Source organism: Corella eumyota, chromosome 7 (genome assembly GCF_963082875.1).
Source record: "Corella eumyota chromosome 7, kaCorEumy4.1, whole genome shotgun sequence".
NCBI classification, from domain to species: domain Eukaryota; kingdom Metazoa; phylum Chordata; class Ascidiacea; order Phlebobranchia; family Corellidae; genus Corella; species Corella eumyota.
Genome location: NC_137496.1, coordinates 2,673,847 through 2,695,069, shown reverse-complemented (window position 1 = coordinate 2,695,069; position 21,223 = coordinate 2,673,847). Strand labels below are relative to the sequence as shown.

The 21,223-nt window shown below is 30.2% G+C and overlaps 5 protein-coding genes and 1 long non-coding RNA gene across 8 annotated transcripts; 1 reads left to right on the top strand and 5 right to left on the bottom strand.

Moving 5' to 3' along the window:
* Positions 1–74: 74 nt before the first annotated feature.
* Positions 75–1,763, top strand: LOC145759484 (uncharacterized). 2 transcript variants are annotated; one of them, XM_082573319.1, is made up of 4 exons: positions 75–565; positions 820–970; positions 1,212–1,312; positions 1,402–1,763. In XM_082573319.1, exons 1-4 carry the CDS (start codon positions 429–431, stop codon positions 1,604–1,606), a joined length of 594 nt encoding a protein of 197 aa, XP_082429445.1. In that variant the 5' UTR covers positions 75–428; the 3' UTR covers positions 1,607–1,763. The 2 variants fall into 2 exon arrangements, with proteins under 2 accessions (XP_082429445.1, XP_082429446.1); XM_082573320.1 differs by having other exon boundaries at positions 77–565; positions 1,450–1,761.
* On the bottom strand, positions 1,656–5,427 carry LOC145759482 (uncharacterized). The gene is made up of 9 exons (XM_082573317.1): positions 5,026–5,427; positions 4,767–4,960; positions 4,533–4,697; positions 4,135–4,401; positions 4,031–4,070; positions 2,882–3,441; positions 2,542–2,766; positions 2,295–2,430; positions 1,656–2,213 (listed from the first exon to the last, which is right to left on the bottom strand). Exons 1-9 carry the CDS (start codon positions 5,321–5,323, stop codon positions 2,203–2,205), a joined length of 1,896 nt encoding a protein of 631 aa, XP_082429443.1. The 5' UTR covers positions 5,324–5,427; the 3' UTR covers positions 1,656–2,202.
* A 110-nt stretch (positions 5,428–5,537) lies between these two features.
* LOC145759483 (sphingomyelin phosphodiesterase-like) lies at positions 5,538–7,859 on the bottom strand. Its single transcript, XM_082573318.1, has one exon. The coding sequence runs from the start codon at positions 7,806–7,808 to the stop codon at positions 6,039–6,041; it is 1,770 nt and encodes a 589-aa protein (XP_082429444.1). The 5' UTR covers positions 7,809–7,859; the 3' UTR covers positions 5,538–6,038.
* A 507-nt stretch (positions 7,860–8,366) lies between these two features.
* On the bottom strand, positions 8,367–9,568 carry LOC145759844 (uncharacterized). Of its 2 annotated transcripts, none has more exons than XR_014286541.1 (4): positions 9,326–9,568; positions 9,008–9,168; positions 8,818–8,938; positions 8,367–8,737 (listed from the first exon to the last, which is right to left on the bottom strand). It is a non-coding gene; the product is annotated as an uncharacterized LOC145759844 (long non-coding RNA). The 2 variants fall into 2 exon arrangements; XR_014286542.1 differs by having other exon boundaries at positions 8,818–8,879.
* A 915-nt stretch (positions 9,569–10,483) lies between these two features.
* LOC145759639 (uncharacterized) lies at positions 10,484–14,570 on the bottom strand. Its single transcript, XM_082573486.1, has 13 exons — positions 14,558–14,570; positions 14,428–14,511; positions 14,178–14,311; positions 13,842–14,050; positions 13,587–13,760; positions 13,327–13,446; positions 12,699–12,876; positions 12,375–12,594; positions 11,974–12,150; positions 11,468–11,609; positions 11,109–11,231; positions 10,919–11,029; positions 10,484–10,560 (listed from the first exon to the last, which is right to left on the bottom strand). Exons 1-12 carry the CDS (start codon positions 14,568–14,570, stop codon positions 10,993–10,995), a joined length of 1,611 nt encoding a protein of 536 aa, XP_082429612.1. The 3' UTR covers positions 10,484–10,560; positions 10,919–10,992.
* A 34-nt stretch (positions 14,571–14,604) lies between these two features.
* Positions 14,605–20,451, bottom strand: LOC145759638 (uncharacterized). Its single transcript, XM_082573485.1, has 19 exons — positions 20,423–20,451; positions 20,216–20,349; positions 19,934–20,093; positions 19,588–19,771; positions 19,377–19,454; positions 18,753–18,973; positions 18,296–18,488; positions 18,037–18,166; positions 17,882–17,941; positions 17,545–17,732; positions 16,885–17,118; positions 16,574–16,703; positions 16,293–16,460; positions 15,971–16,120; positions 15,622–15,839; positions 15,309–15,463; positions 15,020–15,241; positions 14,747–14,919; positions 14,605–14,659 (listed from the first exon to the last, which is right to left on the bottom strand). Exons 3-18 carry the CDS (start codon positions 20,009–20,011, stop codon positions 14,749–14,751), a joined length of 2,580 nt encoding a protein of 859 aa, XP_082429611.1. The 5' UTR covers positions 20,012–20,093; positions 20,216–20,349; positions 20,423–20,451; the 3' UTR covers positions 14,605–14,659; positions 14,747–14,748.
* Between the last annotated feature and the right edge of the window lie 772 nt (positions 20,452–21,223).

Here is a 21,223-nt window from a genome sequence, read left to right as displayed (position 1 = left end):
TTACATGGAAGAATTGTCTGTTGCCTTTTAAACGAATAACGTTACCACATCTTTTTCATAAGCGGCCAGCCGAGTCGTGTGATCTTTAAATTAAATCAATGACAAGGAATTAAGTCTAATTCGACATGTATAAAAATGTCATTTAAACTTCTTGATAAAATAATGAAATTTCGACTCAGAAATGTAAAATAAAAAGCAAAGATAAATCATTCAGTTGCACATAACGTTGGAAACCAAATAAATTAAAGTGTGTAAACGTAAATTAATTAATTTTTAATTTACTTCGAAGTCGAGCACATTTAAACCGCAATTTAAATACGCAGTTGTGTTATAGTTTCAACAAACAACAAATATTGACTTTCGATTTCAGATTATAATTAGTCGTTTAAAACAGGTCTGTTGAGTTTGATATAAAGAGTATTTTGGAAATGGTAAAAATCACTTCGGAAGATCAACGTACGTTAAAATATTCTCACTTAACTGACAAGTCTCCGCTAAGCAAATCTTTGGACAAAACTCAAGTTAAAAAGCTGATTATGGGGCAACCAGTCAAGCCAAAAACAAGGTAACAAAAAAAGTTTAAAAACAAAAGTAAAAAAAATATTTTTTTTAATACATTTTCTGTTTCGTGAAATATTTTAAATTACACTGTTTATTATACCGTTGTTAATAGCAAGTTTTGGTGTTTATTTTTGATAAGGAAATTAGTTAATTTTTAACAAATAAAATACAATTAAACTTCAAGTCTCGGGGTCTTAAAAAGCCCAAACAATTTAGATGCATAAAAAAACATAGTTTAACTTTACAATTTATTTAAAGGGGTGATTTTATATTAGACGGAGTTCACGAAAATGTTCACAAATCTAACGTTATTCCTTCCTACAACGCTCACCAAGACCCCCATGCACAAACCTACTTTAGAAACCCAGCAGTTCAAGATATGCTAAAGCGTGCCTCTTTACGAGGAGGGGTGAGTATTGTTGTTTGAGTGTAAAAGGTGGCTTGGGTAAAACTGTGATTTCATGTAACTTTAACTCGAAACCAAGACATTGTAAAACTAAACAAATGGCTTCCTTTTTGGTTATCCTAATAAATTATATACTCGAGGGTTGGTTTTAATCGAGTTAAATTGTTTGAAGTAATAATCGGATAGGCGATCACCAAGTATAGGCGATCACCAAGTATATAAACAATCTGATTTGTTTTAACAGGGTCAACTAATAATACCACCAGCAGTCGAGTACAAATTATCCCACAGAAGTCGAATTCCTTGTACTCCAGGTTTACACGACAGAGTTAAACGTGAAAACAGGTTAATTCAGAAAGTTTTAAGTATTGGGTCTGTATTAATTTAGATCAGAACCTGGACCACGATTTTTTTATTCTTACTTTTTATAATAGCATTGTCTTTAATGGTAAACCATTTACTACGACACTGCTACATCTTAGATTTATAATGGATGCAATTAAAGTGGACAGCACCAAATCCCGAAGAAAACCTGTAATCCCCCAATACGATGCCCTAAACGACAAACATGCCGCAAACTATTTCCGAAAACGTAATGTGAAAAGTCTCCTTATGAAAACCTGTCAGCTTAGAATATAAATTTGTGTAGATATAAAGTAACCTTTTATTAAAGTTGATGTTAGTAATCTAATAGTTTTCTTATTGCATGTTTTTTTGTTGCTACGTATTTAAACTTAGTTTTGTGAATAAAATGTATGTATATATATTGTTCTACAAATAGATGGTTGTTTCTTCAAAGGACGCATCTGCTTTAAATAATTTAGAAACTTTTTGAGTGAAAACGATATTTATCGCGTACCAACAAATATATTTGTTACTAAAGACCACATTAAATGTGATCAAAAGCCGCATAATATAGCAGCACACAAATTGCCGGGTAACTTGGATAGATAGAAGGTTAAAATCACATTTTAAAAAGAGAAACAGAAAATGGTTTTTAAACCATCATAACAGATAGACACAACTTCAAAATAGTTGCCTTTAAAGGATTGGTAAAAAGAATAACTGGTAGAGGTAGTTGAAAACCACTAAAAATATAGCAAAACACCGTAATACATATAGTAAAAGTCCATTTAAAAGATAGGTAAAACTAGAGTTCCAACAACAACAGGCAAGTTAATGATGATGTAGAAGAAATGTTAGCAAAAGGTGGGTTGTAAAACATAAAATCTGTTTTACTCTTCATCTGAAAGTAAAGACAAAGTAATTTAAGTATTAGTAAATGTAATTTGAGTTCCATGTCTTGCAAATACCACTTGATCAATACCTGATAACTGAGAATTACTTTCTTCATAAATTTGTTGATAAATCTCCTGAATAGCATCAGAATTTGAAGGTGTTGAGCTTATATTAAAACAAAATAAATTTTTCGAGGTTTGCATTTTAAAATCGTCTTGACAAATCTGAAAAAAATACAAAATTGAATGTTAGATTTACGACTGCTGTTTATAATACTTATAAATTATTAAATTCTGGTTTACAACTTTTGTAATGAAGTAATATAACCTGCTTACTTTAGTTAAACAATTCATAAAATCATTATCACTTTCTGTATCCACTAAATTATCACTCTCATGCGAATCAAAAGCTTCTTCCAGCAGATTGTATTTGTTGAAAGATTTTACGAAAATAATGTCAGTATCATTTTTAAGATTTCTTTTCCTTCTGGACCCTTCTGGAATATTATTCTTATTTTCTTCTGGGTATGATTTGCAGCGGGTGTGTAAATTACCTCCATGCTTAACACATGTAAAATTATTTAAATTCTATTATTTTAAAATAAAAGTTAATAAGAAAAACAATTTGCAACCTAAACATACTAAGGAAAAAATTGTATAGAATTCGTTTACACACCTCTGTTTCAAAATACAGAGGGGAAACTTTAGTGTTCTTAGATTTCAAGCTCTTGTGCTTTAATTTTTTTCTTTTCACTTTGGAGATTTTAATACGCTTTGGTATTCCCTCGCTTGATTGTTTCTCTCTAATATTTTCTAAAGCACCTTGTATTATAGAATGATCAGAAAAATCAACAATTGGATTAGTTTTAGGTGGTTCGTTGTTAGCCAATACTTGTTGTGAAGCCTGGGCCAACACGTTAGTCAGAACAGACATGGCATACGAAACACTATCTGTAGATGTATTAACAGTAATAGAATTACAGTTATTCTGTTGGATTATCATAGAGTTTCTGTTGCGCAAACTGCCAATAAGGGGCATGGTCTTAAGTTTGCTGGTTTTTTGAGATAAGTTTGTTTCAGTATTTTCATCAGAGCTGCTACTGCAGTTCTTATTATTAGGTTTAGATATAAGCTGAACACAAGATGTTGTCGCTTCTTTAGATGGTAATATTGCTTGTTGATCAACAATAGGTTCATCTATTATAGAAACCTCTGCAAGATTTCTTTCAACTACATCTAAAAACATAGATACTTTTAGTGAACACTTGAATCATTTGATTTTTTAAACACATGAATTTGGGGACTGTGTAAGCCTAGTACATGTCTTTTTTTACTTTTTAAATATTTAAGCCTAATGCTTTAACAAATTACTCAAAGCTTTAAGGTAAGTGCACACTTTAAACTGCATTACTTTTTAAGCACATTTTAAACCAGGCAACTAGTACCCAGGAAGTTGAATCCCAAATAAAATATTGCAGTATACCATTGATAAAAGGTCAATACATTGGCTGTCTGACAACTTATTCCCAAGCCATGTAAAAACCCTGCAGTTTTGAGTTCAAAGGTCTGAGTTTGTTTGATTGCCACCAGTTTTGATACAATTTTTAGGTCGTCTTGCTCATTTTTTTGGCTTATGCCACATTATATACCTATGAATAATATCCTGTTTTATTATAATATAAAATTAAAACACATATTAAAAAATCGAATAATTAATTAAACTGGCACAAAATCAGATACTAATAGTTTGATTTTTTTTGCTACTTATACATTTGCTTACTGTGCTTTAGCATTTACTAAAATATAAAAAGGATATTTGCTTTACCTTGAGATGTTGTGCTGCTTGTAGGTTCATCTTCACAAGTCTAAAAACATCAAAAAAAATTGTTATTTTTTAAGTAAGAACAGATTTCCTAATTATTACCCTACCTCAATTTCAAGTTCACAGTGTGATTCGCTATCAGACATATTAGACGAGCTTTGAAGTTGTCCCATTTCCAACAAAGGCTGACCGAAGTTACAAAGTTGAATCGTGTTCGGGTTCATGTGGTTTTCAACCTCAAATCTTTGGCTCCAGCAGAGAAATATCTTGTAGACGTCAGATTTCGGCATGACAAGAATATCCGACATGAGGTCGACGTCGTTGTCTTTAATTCCTCCTTTGTGGTGATTTCTTGTGAAAAATCTCCACAGTATCTTGTTAGAAACAAATTTCAGACATTATTATTATATGTAAACTTGAATTAATGTAAGTACACTGGTTGCTATAGTAGTATTCAGCTAAAAAAAAGGTTTTTTACATATGCTAACAACACAATATTTTTTACCATCTCTTCAGGATCCATTTTGTCAACAACAAAATTATTTTCGAGGGCTCTAGTCACTCTAAACCAGGAATCTACGACCTCTTTACTCAATCCGCATTTCGCAGAAATGTTTATTTTTTGAGATTCTGTCGGAAACTGTACTTTTTTATACACCGATTGTAAAAACTTTAACAAAAAAAAACAGTAAGAAAAAACATGTACTTTGTAAAAACCAATTTTTTTAGCAAATCTTACACTTGTTGGTGATTTTATTCCAAATTGTTTTCTTTTCCATTTAAACCAGGCAGATACACAGAGACGAGACAGCCCTGTTTTTCGCTGCAAACTTTTCAAGGTCTCATGATTTAGAAATGATGATTTGGAAAATTGTTCATTAAGTATTGCAACAGCATGGACAGTCGAATGCTTGCGTCTTGAGAAATTTTTACCTTAAATATAACAAGTAAAGATGAACAATGTTATATTATTATTAACTAATTGTCTGTACTCTTACCTTTTATTTTAGAGATGTAAAAAGATGCATGTTTTCGCAAGTACTTTAACTCATTTTGAGGAATACCTTCAGTACTAACCCCAGGGGGCCAAAAATACTTCAAGTTTTTCAGCAAACACTCGAATTTCTTACAAAGTTTTTCGTGATGGTTAAGCAGCGGAAGGGTGCTAGTAGAAGGTTGTGCATCAACACAATTAACATGATCCATACTTAGATCTAAGGTGTTCCTTACAGGAAATTCTCTGATTCGTTCAACTACTTCTGGCTTAATTTGAAGTGATTGGTTGTTAGATTCCATTATCTTTTACTTATTTTTATCAATAAACATTTCTAGATTTTTAAACCAGCTAATGTACAAAATTATTATTAACAAATTTTCTACAAGTATAGGCTATAAATTAAAACTAAAATAAATTATTGACCAAACTAAAATTGATTTTGAGTTCAAAGGTTTAAATTGCATACTATATACACAAATTAAATTAATTATAAGTTATAACTTGTAACCACAATCGACATAGACACGAATAGGCAAAAATAGATCAAAATAAAAAAGTTTTGTTTCATAGCAACTAAATTGCTCAACAAAATTAAAACAGTACTACTAAGTAAAATAAAATATTTAAATGCAATGGTCATAACACTAATAAAGTTATTAACAAAGTGAAAACAGATTAACTAAACCATGGAACTATATTCTATTAGTTTAACTTGAAGAAAACGTATTTTGAATTTCTTGTAAATAAAATACCCATTTCAATATTCAAAAAAGTAAGTACCGTTAGTTAAAGACATAAACATATAAATAAAATTCAGCACTTACATGACAACAGTAACTTATACAAACAAATAAATATATTTGACCAACACTTTAAACAACTGTAAAATACAAATAAAATACACAAAAAACCCACAGTGTTATAAAATATACATATCAAGTGCAGGTATAAAAACTTACATAACACAAGTAATTACTTTTGTCTTTGGAATGCATAAAATAACAACAACACTTTTTAGCAATTTAAGGTAAAGTTTCCCGCTGCTATGGAGCAAAGACGAGCCTTTCTGCAAGTATCGTCACAATCTTTCTTAGGGGGGTGTCCTTTGTAGAAGTTAGTATAATACTTTTGAAACGTGCTGTCCTTGGGGTTTTCTATCCAACTCTGATAAAGTTTATGCCAATCCAAAGTTGTCAATGATTTCATATTGTATTCCTGTTTAGCTGAGTATTCTAACTTCCATGTTGGCATATCGACATTCTTGTTAGCCTCAGTAAGATTCATAACAAAAGTATGGTGATCGAGAATAGTAAGGTCATTCAAATCAACATCATATACTCTATATCCTGGATTTAAACCAGCAAATGTGGTAACACTTGGAACTATATAAGCCATGGAAAAAGGAGTTGATAATGAATCATTTGTGTATTGAATTTCCATTTCATCTTTGTGAGTATGACCAAAAAATTGCCCCTTTATGGTATGTTGAAAACGCTCAACAATTGCATAATAATTATTTCTCCATACTTCAAGGCAGTCGCCACCCACACTTGGGGGAATATGGCCAATAATTTGAACACTTTCCCCATTCAGTTCAGCTTGTGTTAAAACAGAAACCAGCCATTTAAGTTCATCATTGGGATCAACTGGGTTAATTAAAAGCCAGAAGTTTTCATTATTGCAATAGTTCATATTTAAGGACACAATTCTTTGACCTTTTCGTATAACATCGGTGTAATAACCTGATTGTTTGACAGTCTTGAGTGCACTCTTTGACAGCCAGGGGGCCCAGACTTCAGCTAAGACATCATAAAGCCAGGAAATATTGTTAGAACCATTTACATAACCAGGTGGAAAACTGTTCACTGGAAAACTTTCATGATTTCCTAGAGCAGAATAAATTGGTGTCTTCGGAAAATACTTTAGCAGCAGCGAAGTTAAATTTTTTAGTGCATTAACCTGAGTAGTTTGATTTTGCCCCCAGTCATTATGTGCTGGCAAATCTCCCGTCCACAAAATATAATCATATGAGTTTTTGGTAGATGCATCTGTAAGCATGTTCTCAACTGTCCAATAAGGTACGTCACATGACCCATAGGAGCCCCAATACCCAGCTTTCTGACTTTGACTATGTGAGGCATTAACAAAAGACCTACAACACAACGGCTCATTGCATTCAGCATAAGATCCAGGGCTGTACAAATAATCAATATGGAGATCTGATATGTGCAATATTTTACCAGAAGAGGTGTGTGTATTTTTAGCCTTTTTTAACCCAGGAACCGGTTTTGGAAGTGGGACAATCCATTTATTATCATTCCATGAAAGATCCTTTGAGGGACAGGTAGATGGAAAAATAAGTCCGCATAGCTCTTCGCCTGATAATTCTAAATGATCCAACAAATACAAAGTCTCATTCCTCATTGCATTGATCATTCCTTTACAAACATATGTGGTTTCAATGTGCAACTTTTCACACATGTTCATTATAAAATCAGGAATACCAGGATAAGTACCATTTGGGGTCCTGAACTTCCAAAGTGCAAATGTCAAGGCGTATTTACATGCTTCACATGTTGCAGAGCTCAAACTTTTAAATTTTGACTTCTCAAAATGAGCGACAACATTATTTTTGTTAGAAGGGTCTGTGTATCGATTTGCAGGTTTAGAATATTGATTAGGTGTAAAATGAAGATGATTTTCGCGGACAGGAGAAGCAGAAATTTGTGAAAAACAACCCAGCACAATCACCAAAATAAAAACACCCAGAACTTTTTTTAACATAATTTTTTAACAAAATAATAAAATGAAATTACCAATACTTTAAAACACACAAAATCTGTAATAAAAGTTACATAAAAAGTTATTACCTTAATCTGATATTTAGACGCCAAAAATGTTTTATTTTCTATAAAAACCTGTGTTTTTAAACGAAATAACAAACCTAAATACTGCCTAACCATATAAAAATGTGAAACTAAAATATAAAGTCTATTTTTCTCTTATATAACAATATTTGAAGCAAAAAACACAGCTAAAAATAGCTTTCGTAGCCTAACACGCCACTTAACTAAAAAACCCGAGGTTACTTTCGGGCAAGCGCGTATTTGCTATAAAACCTACCACATCTCTTATTTTAGACTTTTTGTAGAAATGATGTTATCCTCGAAATATATCAGCTCCCAACAAAATATAATTGTATGCATTTTAAACATATGCTTTAATATTAGTTCTAATGTGTTTTGTTTAGTAAATAATAAAAAAGAATATTATTCTTAACCTATATTAAGCTATACATTTTCACATTTACCAAACACAAAGTATACATTTTTCGTGCAAGTCTTTTCATTCTACAAACAAAGTGCAATTATAGCTAAAAGGATTAATTACATAAAAAGTACAACACAACAAATTTATATCACAAGATATAATAAATGCAAATAAGTACATTAACTTTTTAGACGAGTACAAAAAACTAAAACATTGATAAATAACAATATGTTTTCGAAATCTAAGATTTTAAAAATTTACAGGGGTCTTTTCTCCTCCATTGGATTCCAATTGATCTCTGATACATACCCTGGTGGTGGGTAATAATTGAATGGGAGCTGATTTTGATTTGGATAAGGAGCAGAAGCATCAACAGTTTGACCACTTGTGCTTTGGCTACAATCAATTGAAGCTGGTTGTGTTGTGATAGATCGAACGATATTCTACAAAATTAATTTACAACCACAAGGTAAGATTCAAACTAAACCATTAAAGCTGGTTGTTTTAAAGTAACTCAAAGTACCTTCTGTTTTGCCTTTTTATGCATGATAAAAATTCCAACAACCCCAATCAAAACAGCGATAACTAAACCAACCAAACATCCAATATAAATATCCACTTGTTATTTTTTATAAAATCTAAAACTGAAATAAACATTATTAAATTAACGCCAAATTTAAACAACATAAAAACATGATTTAAAAAATCGTTACCGCCATTTAATTTTGCGTCTCTAATACATTGGTCGGTTTCTACACATTCATTCTTTATGTTGTTGGTAAAGCCCAAGGGGCAAACGCAAGACCTATCTGGAATACATAATTCTTTACAAGGTGGTTTGAGGCTAAGGTCATCGCATTGTGGAATGCAAGAACTAGAAAAAAATTTTAATAAATTAAAATAGCCAGAAGTCGCTTTAAGACTGTACATAATTTTTTTTTCATAATCAGATAACTTAATACACAAAGGCCTAGTTAACATTTACATGTAGGCCTAGTTAACATTTACATGTAGGCCTAGTGATAAAGTACCTGGAACAACCAGTAACCAGTTTTTTGGGATGTTTACAAACAACTTTAGAAATTCTGGAAGATTTTTCTGAAGAAGTATCTACAGATCTTGAAGGTAACTTTGCATCATTTAAAGTTTGTGTAGTAGTTGTATCATCTGCACTTTCAATACTAAATACCCTGCAGAAAAAAATTTTAAACAATTATATGAAAAAGTTTAATTTTTTTTTAAATGTGCATACGCAAAGTATCCGTGGGCAACAGAACAGCTTCATGTTACTTCACTTACTACAGCCTTATTAACATGTACATTTACAACTTCACAATCTTCAGACCACCACACAAAGTTTTCATAGTGGCGACACTATAAATATAAAAAAACATGTTTGTATAAACAATACCAAAAGTTATCAATAAAAAAAACAAATTTTAAAATCTGCAAAAATGCAAATAAACTAACTTACCTCTAGTTTAGAAGGCTCTTTTACTATACTACTAGAAATAATTTCCTTAAATTTAATAGTGATTGCATTTGTCCAGTTTCCACTCAGTCTGTCATTAGCTTGAAAACCAGTTTCTGGATTTCTAATGGAAACCTTAGAAAATAAATATAATTAAACAGATATGTATAATAATACCATGACACACATAAATATTATTTAAAATAACATAAGGTTACCAAAAGTGTCTGAAAGAGTTCCCTTTCTTAGATTTTATGACTTACCAACAATATATCACTAACTCTATTTTGGACCCTACCATCTCCGAACCAAGTAACTACGTTGTAATGGAACAAACCAGTGCCTATACATGCTCCATTGCACTAAACAAAAATAGTGTTATAAAATAAATTCAACGATTCCAAAGTATTTTGCATATGGCTTGAAGACAATAATTATTAAGCAAAACAGCCTTAATTCTTGTTCAAACATTCACAGATTATATTTGTAAAAATATTGTTGAGCAAATATTTAAACAATAAAGACATCAAATAAGTTACCTCTATGTTTCCATCACAATTCCAAGTGTCATATTCTTGACCAATTTCATTTAAAAGATAAATCTGTCAATAAATAATAAAAACACCCATAACAATATATTTAATTGAACTTAGTTTGAACACATACCTGATAGCTTGAATCACCAACCACTGATCGGTCAGTGATAGAAACATTCTTGGCCACAATTAATCTTGAAGCGGAAGTTGAGGCCTGGATTGCATGTTCTTGGTAAGCAATGTTGGCACAAAATTCACCCTGTCAGTAAACACATGCAAACACCCAATTACTTATTTGTTAAAGATTTAGAACTTTAACCGGCAGTGTGGTGTAGTAGTAAGAACACTTGCTACACCACACATAAGGTCGTGGGTTCAATCCCCATTAATCTTATGCTGTAGCGCTCTTGGGTAAGGCGCTATAAACGGTATAAACTTCTGCTGAGCAAGCACTTAATCAGCAGAATAATTACCAGGCAATTACAATCTCTATAATATCTTAAACTGCTTAAGGCAACTTCAGACTGGGTTGTGTTTAGGTTGCAAATTCGACTTCCCACATCGAGAATAAAGATATACACAAAAAGAAAAGTTTATATTTTTTATACAAACATTACCAAAATGTCACTGATGTCAGTGTCAAATTTTTTCTTTGTTGAAATATGTATCCATGAATGTGGCTCACTTGACCTCAGCAAAGCATCGTAAGTAGATAAAATATCCTCTCCCTGAATTTAAAAAGTTATTAACTGCATAATGCTAAATAAAAATATATAGAGTTCAGCCTTAACTTTGCTTAATAGTTACCATTTTCCACGATACAAAGAAACAACATTTTGAACTATATTAGACACAGCATCAGCAGATTTTTCAGTTGTATTAATTCGGGAAAATACACTTTCTGCTGCCTGTAAGACTTCTTGTGCATCACTAAGTTTAAAAATACAATAAATTAAACAATTTGAAAGTGAATTTAAAGAGTGTTTGCACAATAACAAAATTAAACTGCATTTCAGTAATAAAACAAAAATGAATGATTCTATTGTAAAGTTGATTATATTACATTACATATAAAGAAAAACTAAGCAATTAAATTGATGAATCTATATAAAAATTTGTAAAGTTTAACTGTAAACTTTATAGTTAATAATTCTTTAACAAATCACTTTTCAGTTTTAGGTGTATATTCCAGGTTAAGTCCAAAATTTTCAGCTAATGACGATAAGGAAATTACCATATGTGTTTCAGCATCATTTTCTACAGAGTCATATAAAGCTGAGATCTTTGCAGCAGCTTCCGCAGGGTCATCTTAGTTATAAATACTTGGATTATTATTATTAAAACTTGTATATATCTTTTAAAAAAACTCACATATACCGCCAGCTTGGTGTAGTAGTAAGAACACTTGCTACACCACCATGAAGTCCTAGGTCCATCCCCACTGCTCTGATGCTGTAGTGCCCTTGAGTAAGGCGCTATAAATGGGATAAACTCCTGCTGAGCCAGCACTTAATCAAAAGCATAACTACCGGGCAATTATAATCTCTATAATATCCCAAACTGCTAAAGCCAACTCGAGATTGGGTCGAAGTAACTGATGTTACTCTTTATTTAGGTCGCGCATATAAATATATATACAAAAAAATAATAAAAAACTAATTTACAAATTTACTTGTAACAAGTGCTTCTTCTATTGATGTTAACGTTTCTTTAATAACATTATTTACTTCCTCATTTGGAAATAAATTTACTGTTACAATCTCAGAAGCTTGAGCAACTTTTCTTCTATTTTTATCATCAGTATGACCAACAACTACGACTACTTTAAGTTGATTTTTGTTACCAAATCCTTGAATTTTATAGATTAACAAGATTTATAAACAATAAAACCCAAAACTTGCTGATTTCCAACATCTCTAGATTTTTTTTAATGGTAATTACAGGTCTAGTTCAAAATTTATTTTAATTATTAAAAAAAAATTTCCAACATATTATAGCTTCTTTTTAAATGTTGATTAAAAATTTAGTTTAAAATTTAGTTAAATTATTAAAAAAAATTAATAAAACGCAAACCTGGAGGAAGTTTAGTAATGAATACACTTTCTGAAGAAAATTGGTTGAGCCAACTTATTTTCCTTTTGGACCCATTTTCTTTTTGCTTCTTGTAATACCCAAATCGATAAACAAGTGAATCTTCAGATTTATTTAAAACAGTGCTGTCCAGCGAATCTACCCAACCAACTGCCGAGAGTGTAAACTGGGTCATAAGAGCTTCACCTTCATGAGGAGTTACCTTTAACATTTTATGCAACTGATTAAAGCAGCAATTTAAGTGTTTTATACCTATTACTTAAATTAAATAGTTTCTGTCCTTCAAAAAAAATGTACAAACACTACCTGGATTAGACCACCTATCGGCTGTGAAGCTGTTGCAAATTCAATGTCTAATTGTGATGCATAATCATTTCCATTATCGTCATCATTTAAAGATTTCAAAGCAAACCTTAACTTATATTGTAACCCAGGTTCAAGGCTGCCAGGATTTAGAACGAGAGGTAATTTGATCTCATTAATTCTGTAAAAAATAAATTAAGCATAATTTAAAAATATTACCCTTAGAATTAATTTTTTTTTTGTATATATCTTTATCATAGATGTGAAAAGGTCAAATGCACACCCTAAACATAGAGTAACAACAGTTACCCCGACCCAGTCTTGAATTGCCTGTAGCAGTTTAGGATATTATAGATTATAATTGTCTGATAATTAAGCTGCTGATTAAGTGCTAGCTCAGCAGGAGTTCGTACCATTTATAACGCTTTTATCAAGGGCGCTACAGCATAAGATCACTAGGAATCAAATCCAGGATCTTGTGTATGATAGAAAATTGTTCTAACCACTACACCACACTGCCGGCCATCACTATAAAATCATTTATAAGCTAAAGAATGTTACAATTCAGCATAGATAAGTTTTTGTATTAAAATTAAATAACTAATATTTAAGTGTTTCTTTTCCAACCCACCCTTTAAAATAAAATTCTTTTTGAGCTGTAGTTCTGCTTTGCTTGAAATCAATTTTAGTATATTTTTCATCTTCAATGGAAATCCAGCTCAAAGCACCATGATATTCTCCATGCCCAGATCTAAAAAGTTAATTTAAAATATAAAAAAGAAATGCATCAACTATTTATGCAAACAATAACATCTAATATTACTTCTTTTAAAAATCAGTCAACTTTACTATAAGTTTTGACTGACTTAACTTAACAAAAATTACTCTTACCCAACTGCATAAGCCTTAAAACGAATAACTTGATCTGAGAAAAAAACAAGATTTTTGTTTGGGTTGCCAACAAGTGTTAACCTCGGCATATTTGGTGGAATTGCTGAAATCAAAGCAACAACTGACCTACTACCTATTTTTCCCTGATGCTTCACCGTCAAAGAAAAATTATAGCTAAAAAGAATGAAAAGTAAACACTGTAATCATTTAATGGCATGCATTTTAATTACAAGAAATGTTTTATGCGAGACTTACGAAGCTTCAATTTCAAATAGATTCGCAGGAATTTTAATAAATCCTGGTTCAATTATATACTGTTGAAAAAGGACTTCTGCTCGAATAAGACTGTCACTTTTAGGATCTTTAATGGAACATGAGTTGCGAAGATAGGTCTCACAAATCCAGTCATATTGTAGCATGGCATCAACATTGTCCGGATAATACGATTCCCGCCCATCTAAAACCTAAATAATATATAGCAAATAGTTTTTGAGAAATATAAAAAAATGGTTTTCAAGCTAAAATTACAAGTGATTTGTTTGGACAAAGGTTTTAATGGAAACTTAACAAACTACAACTTGGTTGCATTACTAGAAAGTCTCTACTGTCAACCATTCTATCAGCAGGAATTCCGTTGATGACCGCCACAGGTGAACTACCCACTAATACAACTTTAACCCAATCACTACTTCTACCAAGCTCAGTACCATCTTTTTTATAAATGGCTAAAAAAAAATTTTTCACTTAGTAAAAAAGCAATTTAGTAAATAAATCATGATACCAACTTGAAAAATATGAAACTATTTATAGGTAAAAAAAATGATGATAATTCATTGCTTACCTGTAACTCTGTATAAATACGACAATTTTGGGTCTAAAATTTTGTTATATAAATAAAGAGAAGGTCCATCGTATTGATTTTCATCTATAGTGTAATTATAAATGGATGTTTTACTGCTTGGTGAATATACCTGCACATCCCATATATATTTGATATGAGCACTTTGAGCGGAAGTTGAAATAATGGTATCAGTATTTTTGTTGCATTTTTGTTGTTGAATTTTTGTCTTGGACTAAATTCAAGATTTAAAATTAAGGTATTTTGATTTGACAACATTTTTTTTAAATGCGTTAAGAAGGGTTTAAATTAAAATTTGTACCTTTATTTTAAAATTTGTTGTAGATTTAATTTTTCTAATTGAGGTCCTAAGATAGTTGTTTTTACCAATGTTGCAGTGTTTAAAAACCTCACAACATGAGATTTTACTGCACTTTGTGCACCAAAGTAATTAGTTGCTTGCCAAGAAAAGTTATAACTTGGCTCAATGTATTCCTAAAAGTATTTAAAGTAGTATTATTTAAAAAAAAGCTTAATTTTAAGTGTTTAGAAAGTGTATTTACAATTTAAGTATTAAATAAACTTTAAATTTCACCTGTACTTCGCCAATGTCAATAAATTGGCCAGAACCATCATTATTGTTCAACAACTTCTCAAATTTTTCAGAGTTTGCATCTTTTAAATTGTTCAAAGTTCTTACTGTCCAAATCAACTGAAAGGGAAAGGAACCAAGCCCAAGTTTCAACGAATATTTGAAAGAGATTTTTTCACATATTCCAACTGTGTGCGGCATCTTAAATTCCAACACTGGTTTTTCCTAAACAAATGATCCAACAGTTTACTGTTGTGTTCATTACATGCATATTCAGATTTACTACAATTACCAATTTGTCTGGTAGTTTAACATCCACAGTAACAGTTCGAAAAGTGTCAAAGTACTTGTGACGAGCTTTACCAAATACCGCGTTTTCAAGTAAAACCAAAGAATAAACAACCCAATTAACTTTATTAGAATCACTTTTAAATTGCTCGATGTTAGCTATAATGATTTAATAATAATAATAACTCACAAAAATAAGTTAGTTGCCTAACAAGGTTAACATTTGAAAAGCTATTTTACTATAAGTGTATTTGTATATAAAAGGTTACTTTATTTAATATTTTAGGGTTACTGCACAATCGTATGCATTAACTAACCTCCAGTAACAGCCTTATTTCCCAATTTAATTATAAGAATTCCTTTTTTGTCTGCATAGCAAGTTAGATTTTTCCCCAAATTTATTATTGAATCTTTTTCCAACACATCAGAGCAATCTCCAGTTTTAAATTTTAGTTTAATAGGTTGAGTGAACGAAATAATCACAAAATCAAGAGTTGTAGACAGCTTGGCAGATGTAACAGTAAAAGCAGGATCTCTAAATATACAAAATATTAAGCAACTATTTTATATTAATGAAAAACTTTACTACTAAACAAAATTTTAGTGGAAAAAACGACAAAACTAAATTCAGTTTAACATAAAACAAATAAAAATATATTTTTTTACTTTAATGTAAAGCTTAATTCTTGATTGTTGTGTAAACCTCTAACATTTTTGATTGTGTTTGCTTCAAACGAAGTTAAAACATAAATTATCACATGTGTTGATTTGCTAAAATGTGGCAAATCACAGAACAACTGATTGGATGAAACTTTTCTGAAAAATCAAAAAAGTTAGAAAATTGGTAAAACTTAATTTGAATAATATTTATTTAAGTGAAAAAATGTTACAGTGATTAAAAAATCACAAGTTATAAAAAAAAATTTGTTAAAAATAGTAACCTGGCTTTGGTTTTGTACAACGGTAATTCATTAATTAAATAAAAAACATAACACAAGAAAGATCAGAAAAAAATCCACTGCCAGTTATTGATACTTGACGTATATCATCCCCAATCAAAGCCGACTCTGGTGTAAGTGGATTAACATCTGGCACACACCCATATTTTCGAATCATAATCTCCTGAATTCCATTTTCAGATTCAACTGCAGCATCACTTTAAGACAAAAAATTAATATACATCGATTTTCATTCAATTTTTTTTTTTAAATACAGCTATTTTTATTCTGTAAAATTATTAACCAAACTAGCAGAAAAATAATTTCTTACAATGAGTGAGGTGTTTTCGTATATTTACAATCTATGTATACTCTTAACACAACATTGTTATCCAAAGGTAAATCTGATAAAGCCAAAAAAAAGTGGAAATATTTCATAGATTCCGGTTGTTGGTTTACTTCTATAAAGCATGTAAAGTTATATATTAAAATTTCTCTTATTCAAGAGCAATGGTCCTAGGTTGCAATTAAATAAAGCACAATGAATTATTTTAAAGAATTAAGCAATTAAACATTAGTTTAGCACTATAACTCCTCAAAAATAACACAGTTTGCATAAAATAAATACAAAATTAGACTTACTTTTTAAAATCTCTTCAGAATTTTTTAGATTTTTTAACAGCTCGTTTTTGGACAATATTGTAACAAGATAACTAAAAATTTTTTGTGTGACCAAATTTACCGAACATTTTGCTTGTACAAATGAACCAAAATACCCAAAAAAAATTAAATCAATATTTTCAGATGAAGAACTGCTGCCACCTACAATAATGACCTTTCTTAATGGCTGTACCGAAGGTTCTATGTTTGAACAACCTTTAAAAAAAGCAATACTGTTTATTTCATAAATTAAAAGTTATAGTTAGTCTATTATTACATAGGTAACTTAATGTTGTTATTTTGTTGGTCTCCTAACATTTAACCTCAAAAACTGACTAATAGGTAAGCATTATAATAATTTAAGAAACAGTATTTATGCCTTAAGGAGTTAAATTTTTTTTTTTTTTTTTTTGGTTTTTCGCACATTGATAAAAGTAAATAATAAATACGATATACAATTAATATTACAACAATGCAGCGGAAAAAAATGACAAAATCAATTTAATGATTTAAAACATGCCAAAAGTATTAATGTTTACATAAAGATTATAAGTATGTTATGGCATGGTCACCAAACCCCCCCAAAAAATAAACTATTTGTTTACTATACTATCCTGAATGAAAATCAAAAATTTAAGGTACCTAGGTTAAAGGCTTCATTGTCTGGATGTAAGCAATTGTTGCATTGATACAACACAAAACCGCTGCCAATATTCCCATCACATCCAACACAACATGAACTATCAGATTCACATGGGTCATGCTCAGAGTGATTATCAGAAATAAGAGAAGATGTAAGGCTTTCTTTTGAAGAAACACACACCCCACATCTTAATAAAAATCAAATGGGCAATTAGTAGCATCTTTTATTATCAAATTTTAAAATTTCTAATAATCTGATATCTTTATAATTTCTAATAATTTTATATCGTTTTTTACAATTAACAAATATAAAACACAAGGTTTAAATATGGCTTACATCATTTCTAATTTTCCAAAACAAACTGTATTACAATCCCTGTGGGTAGTTGGCTCGTTCCTTTGTTTACAAAAAAAAATTGATTAAAAAAAAAGTTTTGAAAATTATTTAGTTTCATTTAAATTATGAATTTAAAAAATTGTTTGACCCTTCACCTTTTCTGACAATACCCACAGTCATCCAAATAATTTTCATTATTGCAACTATTAGCACAATCTAGATAAAAATTTTTAGTTTTGTTTGTCCTTCCCTCGGTACAATAACCGCAACGATCTAATATCGCATCTAAAATGTGATTTGATTAAAAAAAAAACTCAAAAATATTTTTAAATAAGTTTTCGGACACGAATAACAATATTCTTATTTCAAAAAACTATTTCAAAATTATTAAATATCCTAAAGAATATCACAAACCTCCATGTGGATCCCCAAAACAATCAACACAAGATGTCCCATCACCGCCGCATACGCCACACTGATCAACTTGAGTTGCTGATGAAGATAGTTCTCCATCACAACCCAATCTGTCTATCGAGAACATCATATATCGAGGTGTTATACCATCTTGAAGATTGTATAAACGGTCCTTACAGTTAACACCTGAACCCTTATAGGAAAATTTTTGTTTTATTGTTTATTAAGAGTTATAAATTTTTGAGTTTTAAAAAATAACTGCTTTTTAGATATTGGTATTCTTGGCAAGAGAAAAGCTGACTTTACAGTTCAAATATACTGAAAAGCTTTGTTATCGTGACTCAATTTTAAGTTGACTATGGCAGTTTAAAATTTTTCTATGCAAAGTGTTAATCTTTATATATATAAAAAAAAAAGCTATGATAATATTTATTACTTATAATTAGTTAATTGTTACTTGTTTGCAAGGATGAATCGTATATATTTCTTCTTCTTGGTATTTATTAAAAATGTTGTTATTGTTTTCGATTAACTGTTTAGCCCTTTTTGTATCCCACACTTTTAATTTTGTAACGTTTGCAATCTCATGGTTCCAAAATGTATTAGATGTTTGGGGTTGAAACCTTAGGCGTACATGGGGCATCAAAAATATAAAAGGAGTTACATCTTCATCTGTAGCTATTTTATAACATAAGGCATAATTATTAAATAACCTTTTTTTTTTTTTTTTTTTGTATATATCTTTATCCTCGATGTGGGAAAGTTGAATGCGCGACTTAAACATAGAGTAACATCAGTTACTCCGACCCAGTCTCGAGTTGCCTGTGGCAGTTTGGGATATTATAGAGACTATAATTGCCCGGTAATTATGCTGCTGATTAAGTGCTGGCTCAGCAGGAGTTTATACCGTTTATAGCGCCTTACACAAGGGCGCTACAGCATGAGATCAGTGGGGATTGAACCCACAACCTCATGTGTGGTGTAGCAAGTATTCTTACCACTACACCACGCTGCCGGTTCTTACCACTACAACCTATTTTAATATTAAAATAAATATACTGAATTAAGTAAAACAATTAACCTAAAGCATATTGATAATGAAGAAATATAGAAGAGACTTCTTTCCAAAGATTATCTGTGGTTCTGTATTGCCAATGTCCTAAACAGGAAAATTATTTTTGTTGAATAATAATTTAAAGAAAAATTTAAAAAATAGTCCTTAAAGTAATAACAAATTTACAAAATTTGTGTCAAATAAATTGACATCACAAATTAAAATTAAATAATATTACCCAATGTACTATGAATATACATGACAACTAGTCCTAAATTTCTACTTCGTAACTCTTCTGAAACCATTTTTTTTGCAATAACGCCACTATCAAAACCAAAGTTATTTTTTAAATCATAAGGAACAGGTGGCAACACTAATTCTTGGGAATAATCCAAAGTCAGTGGATAATATTCTGGTGTAATCTGAATACAAAAACTGGTAATTTAAACAACTTATATTTTATATCAGTTGGGTATTTCATAAAAAAGTCTCATAGCTTTAATTGAAAATCTAAGCCAGTTCATTTTAAACTAAATGTTATAGCAATTCATGTTTTTTTTTTAAATTATAATTTATAAACTCACCAGAATTTGTATATTTAGAACAGCACTTAAATGAATATTTAAAATTACAATATAACTGGTCGGTGTTAGAGATTCCATCAGAAGAAATTGGTCGTAAAACTATTTTGTCACGGATTGTAGTTGTTATCAGTTGCTTATTTCTTTTTCCAAATGATTGTTCCTACATATTTGTCTTATTTAGAATTAAATTTCAACATTTTTACAAAGTTAAAAATGATCGTTAAAGTGAGCATTTTTAACTTAAATAATAAAAATCAAAAATTATTTTAACAAGTTCTTTACTTGTTGTATAAAGTATTTTTTTCGCACTTCTTCTCCAAAAGTTACATGTAGTTTTTGTTTATAAATTGTGTCAAGATGTAACACATCAAAATTCATCCAGAGTTGCTCAGAATGTAATATATCATCTATTCCATCTACACAAATAACTTAAAATAAAATAGCCTTAGTCATTATTGATAAATAAATAAATTTAAAAACTTAACTTACCACCTATAGGTTTATTATCATGTTCAATTAAATCATTAACATTTATATTAATTTCTTCTTTTTGCTTGACCTTAATAGTAAAATTTGATCGAAACCGGATAGCTTTGTCAAGCCACACAAGAGGAAAACTTGAAAAAGACGGATAGCCATCATATAATGGCAAAATAAGACCACCGACCACATATTCTAAAAACAAAACAAAAAAACACAAGTATTTTATATATACAGTTCACCAAAAAATTTTTAACAAATTTTTTTTAAATAAAAAACGACTTTTATATTTATAAGTTTTTTGCAACGTAATTCGGTAACCATCACAAGGCTTTTTATGCATACCCTTTTTAGAAATCAATTCCCGGATAACAAATTTAAAAAGACCAATCTTAGAAGCATCAGTTGGAAAAAATCGAATGTAAGAAGTTTTGGGTAAAATTTGATCTGGACAAAAACATATATTTTATATTAATAATTTTAACATGAAACTGTTTAAGATATTTGAAAAAAAAGAATAAGGTCTTTTTAAAATATTACTTTTTTTTAGGCAATGCCATCCTTCAGAGCAATCACCTATACTTTCATCATTAAAAGGATTTGTTAAATCATTTTCATTTTGATTTATACCTCTTGCTGATCTTTGAGGTAAAGAATTAACTTCGTCGAGAACTTTATCTAAATTAATTAAAATGACCTTTAAATCTTTTATTAAATAATATTAAAGCCAATGTATGTTTAATGACTGTAGTGAAGCTAACAGTAACAATAACTCGTTCTTAAAATGGAGTTTTTAACCGGGAGCGTAGT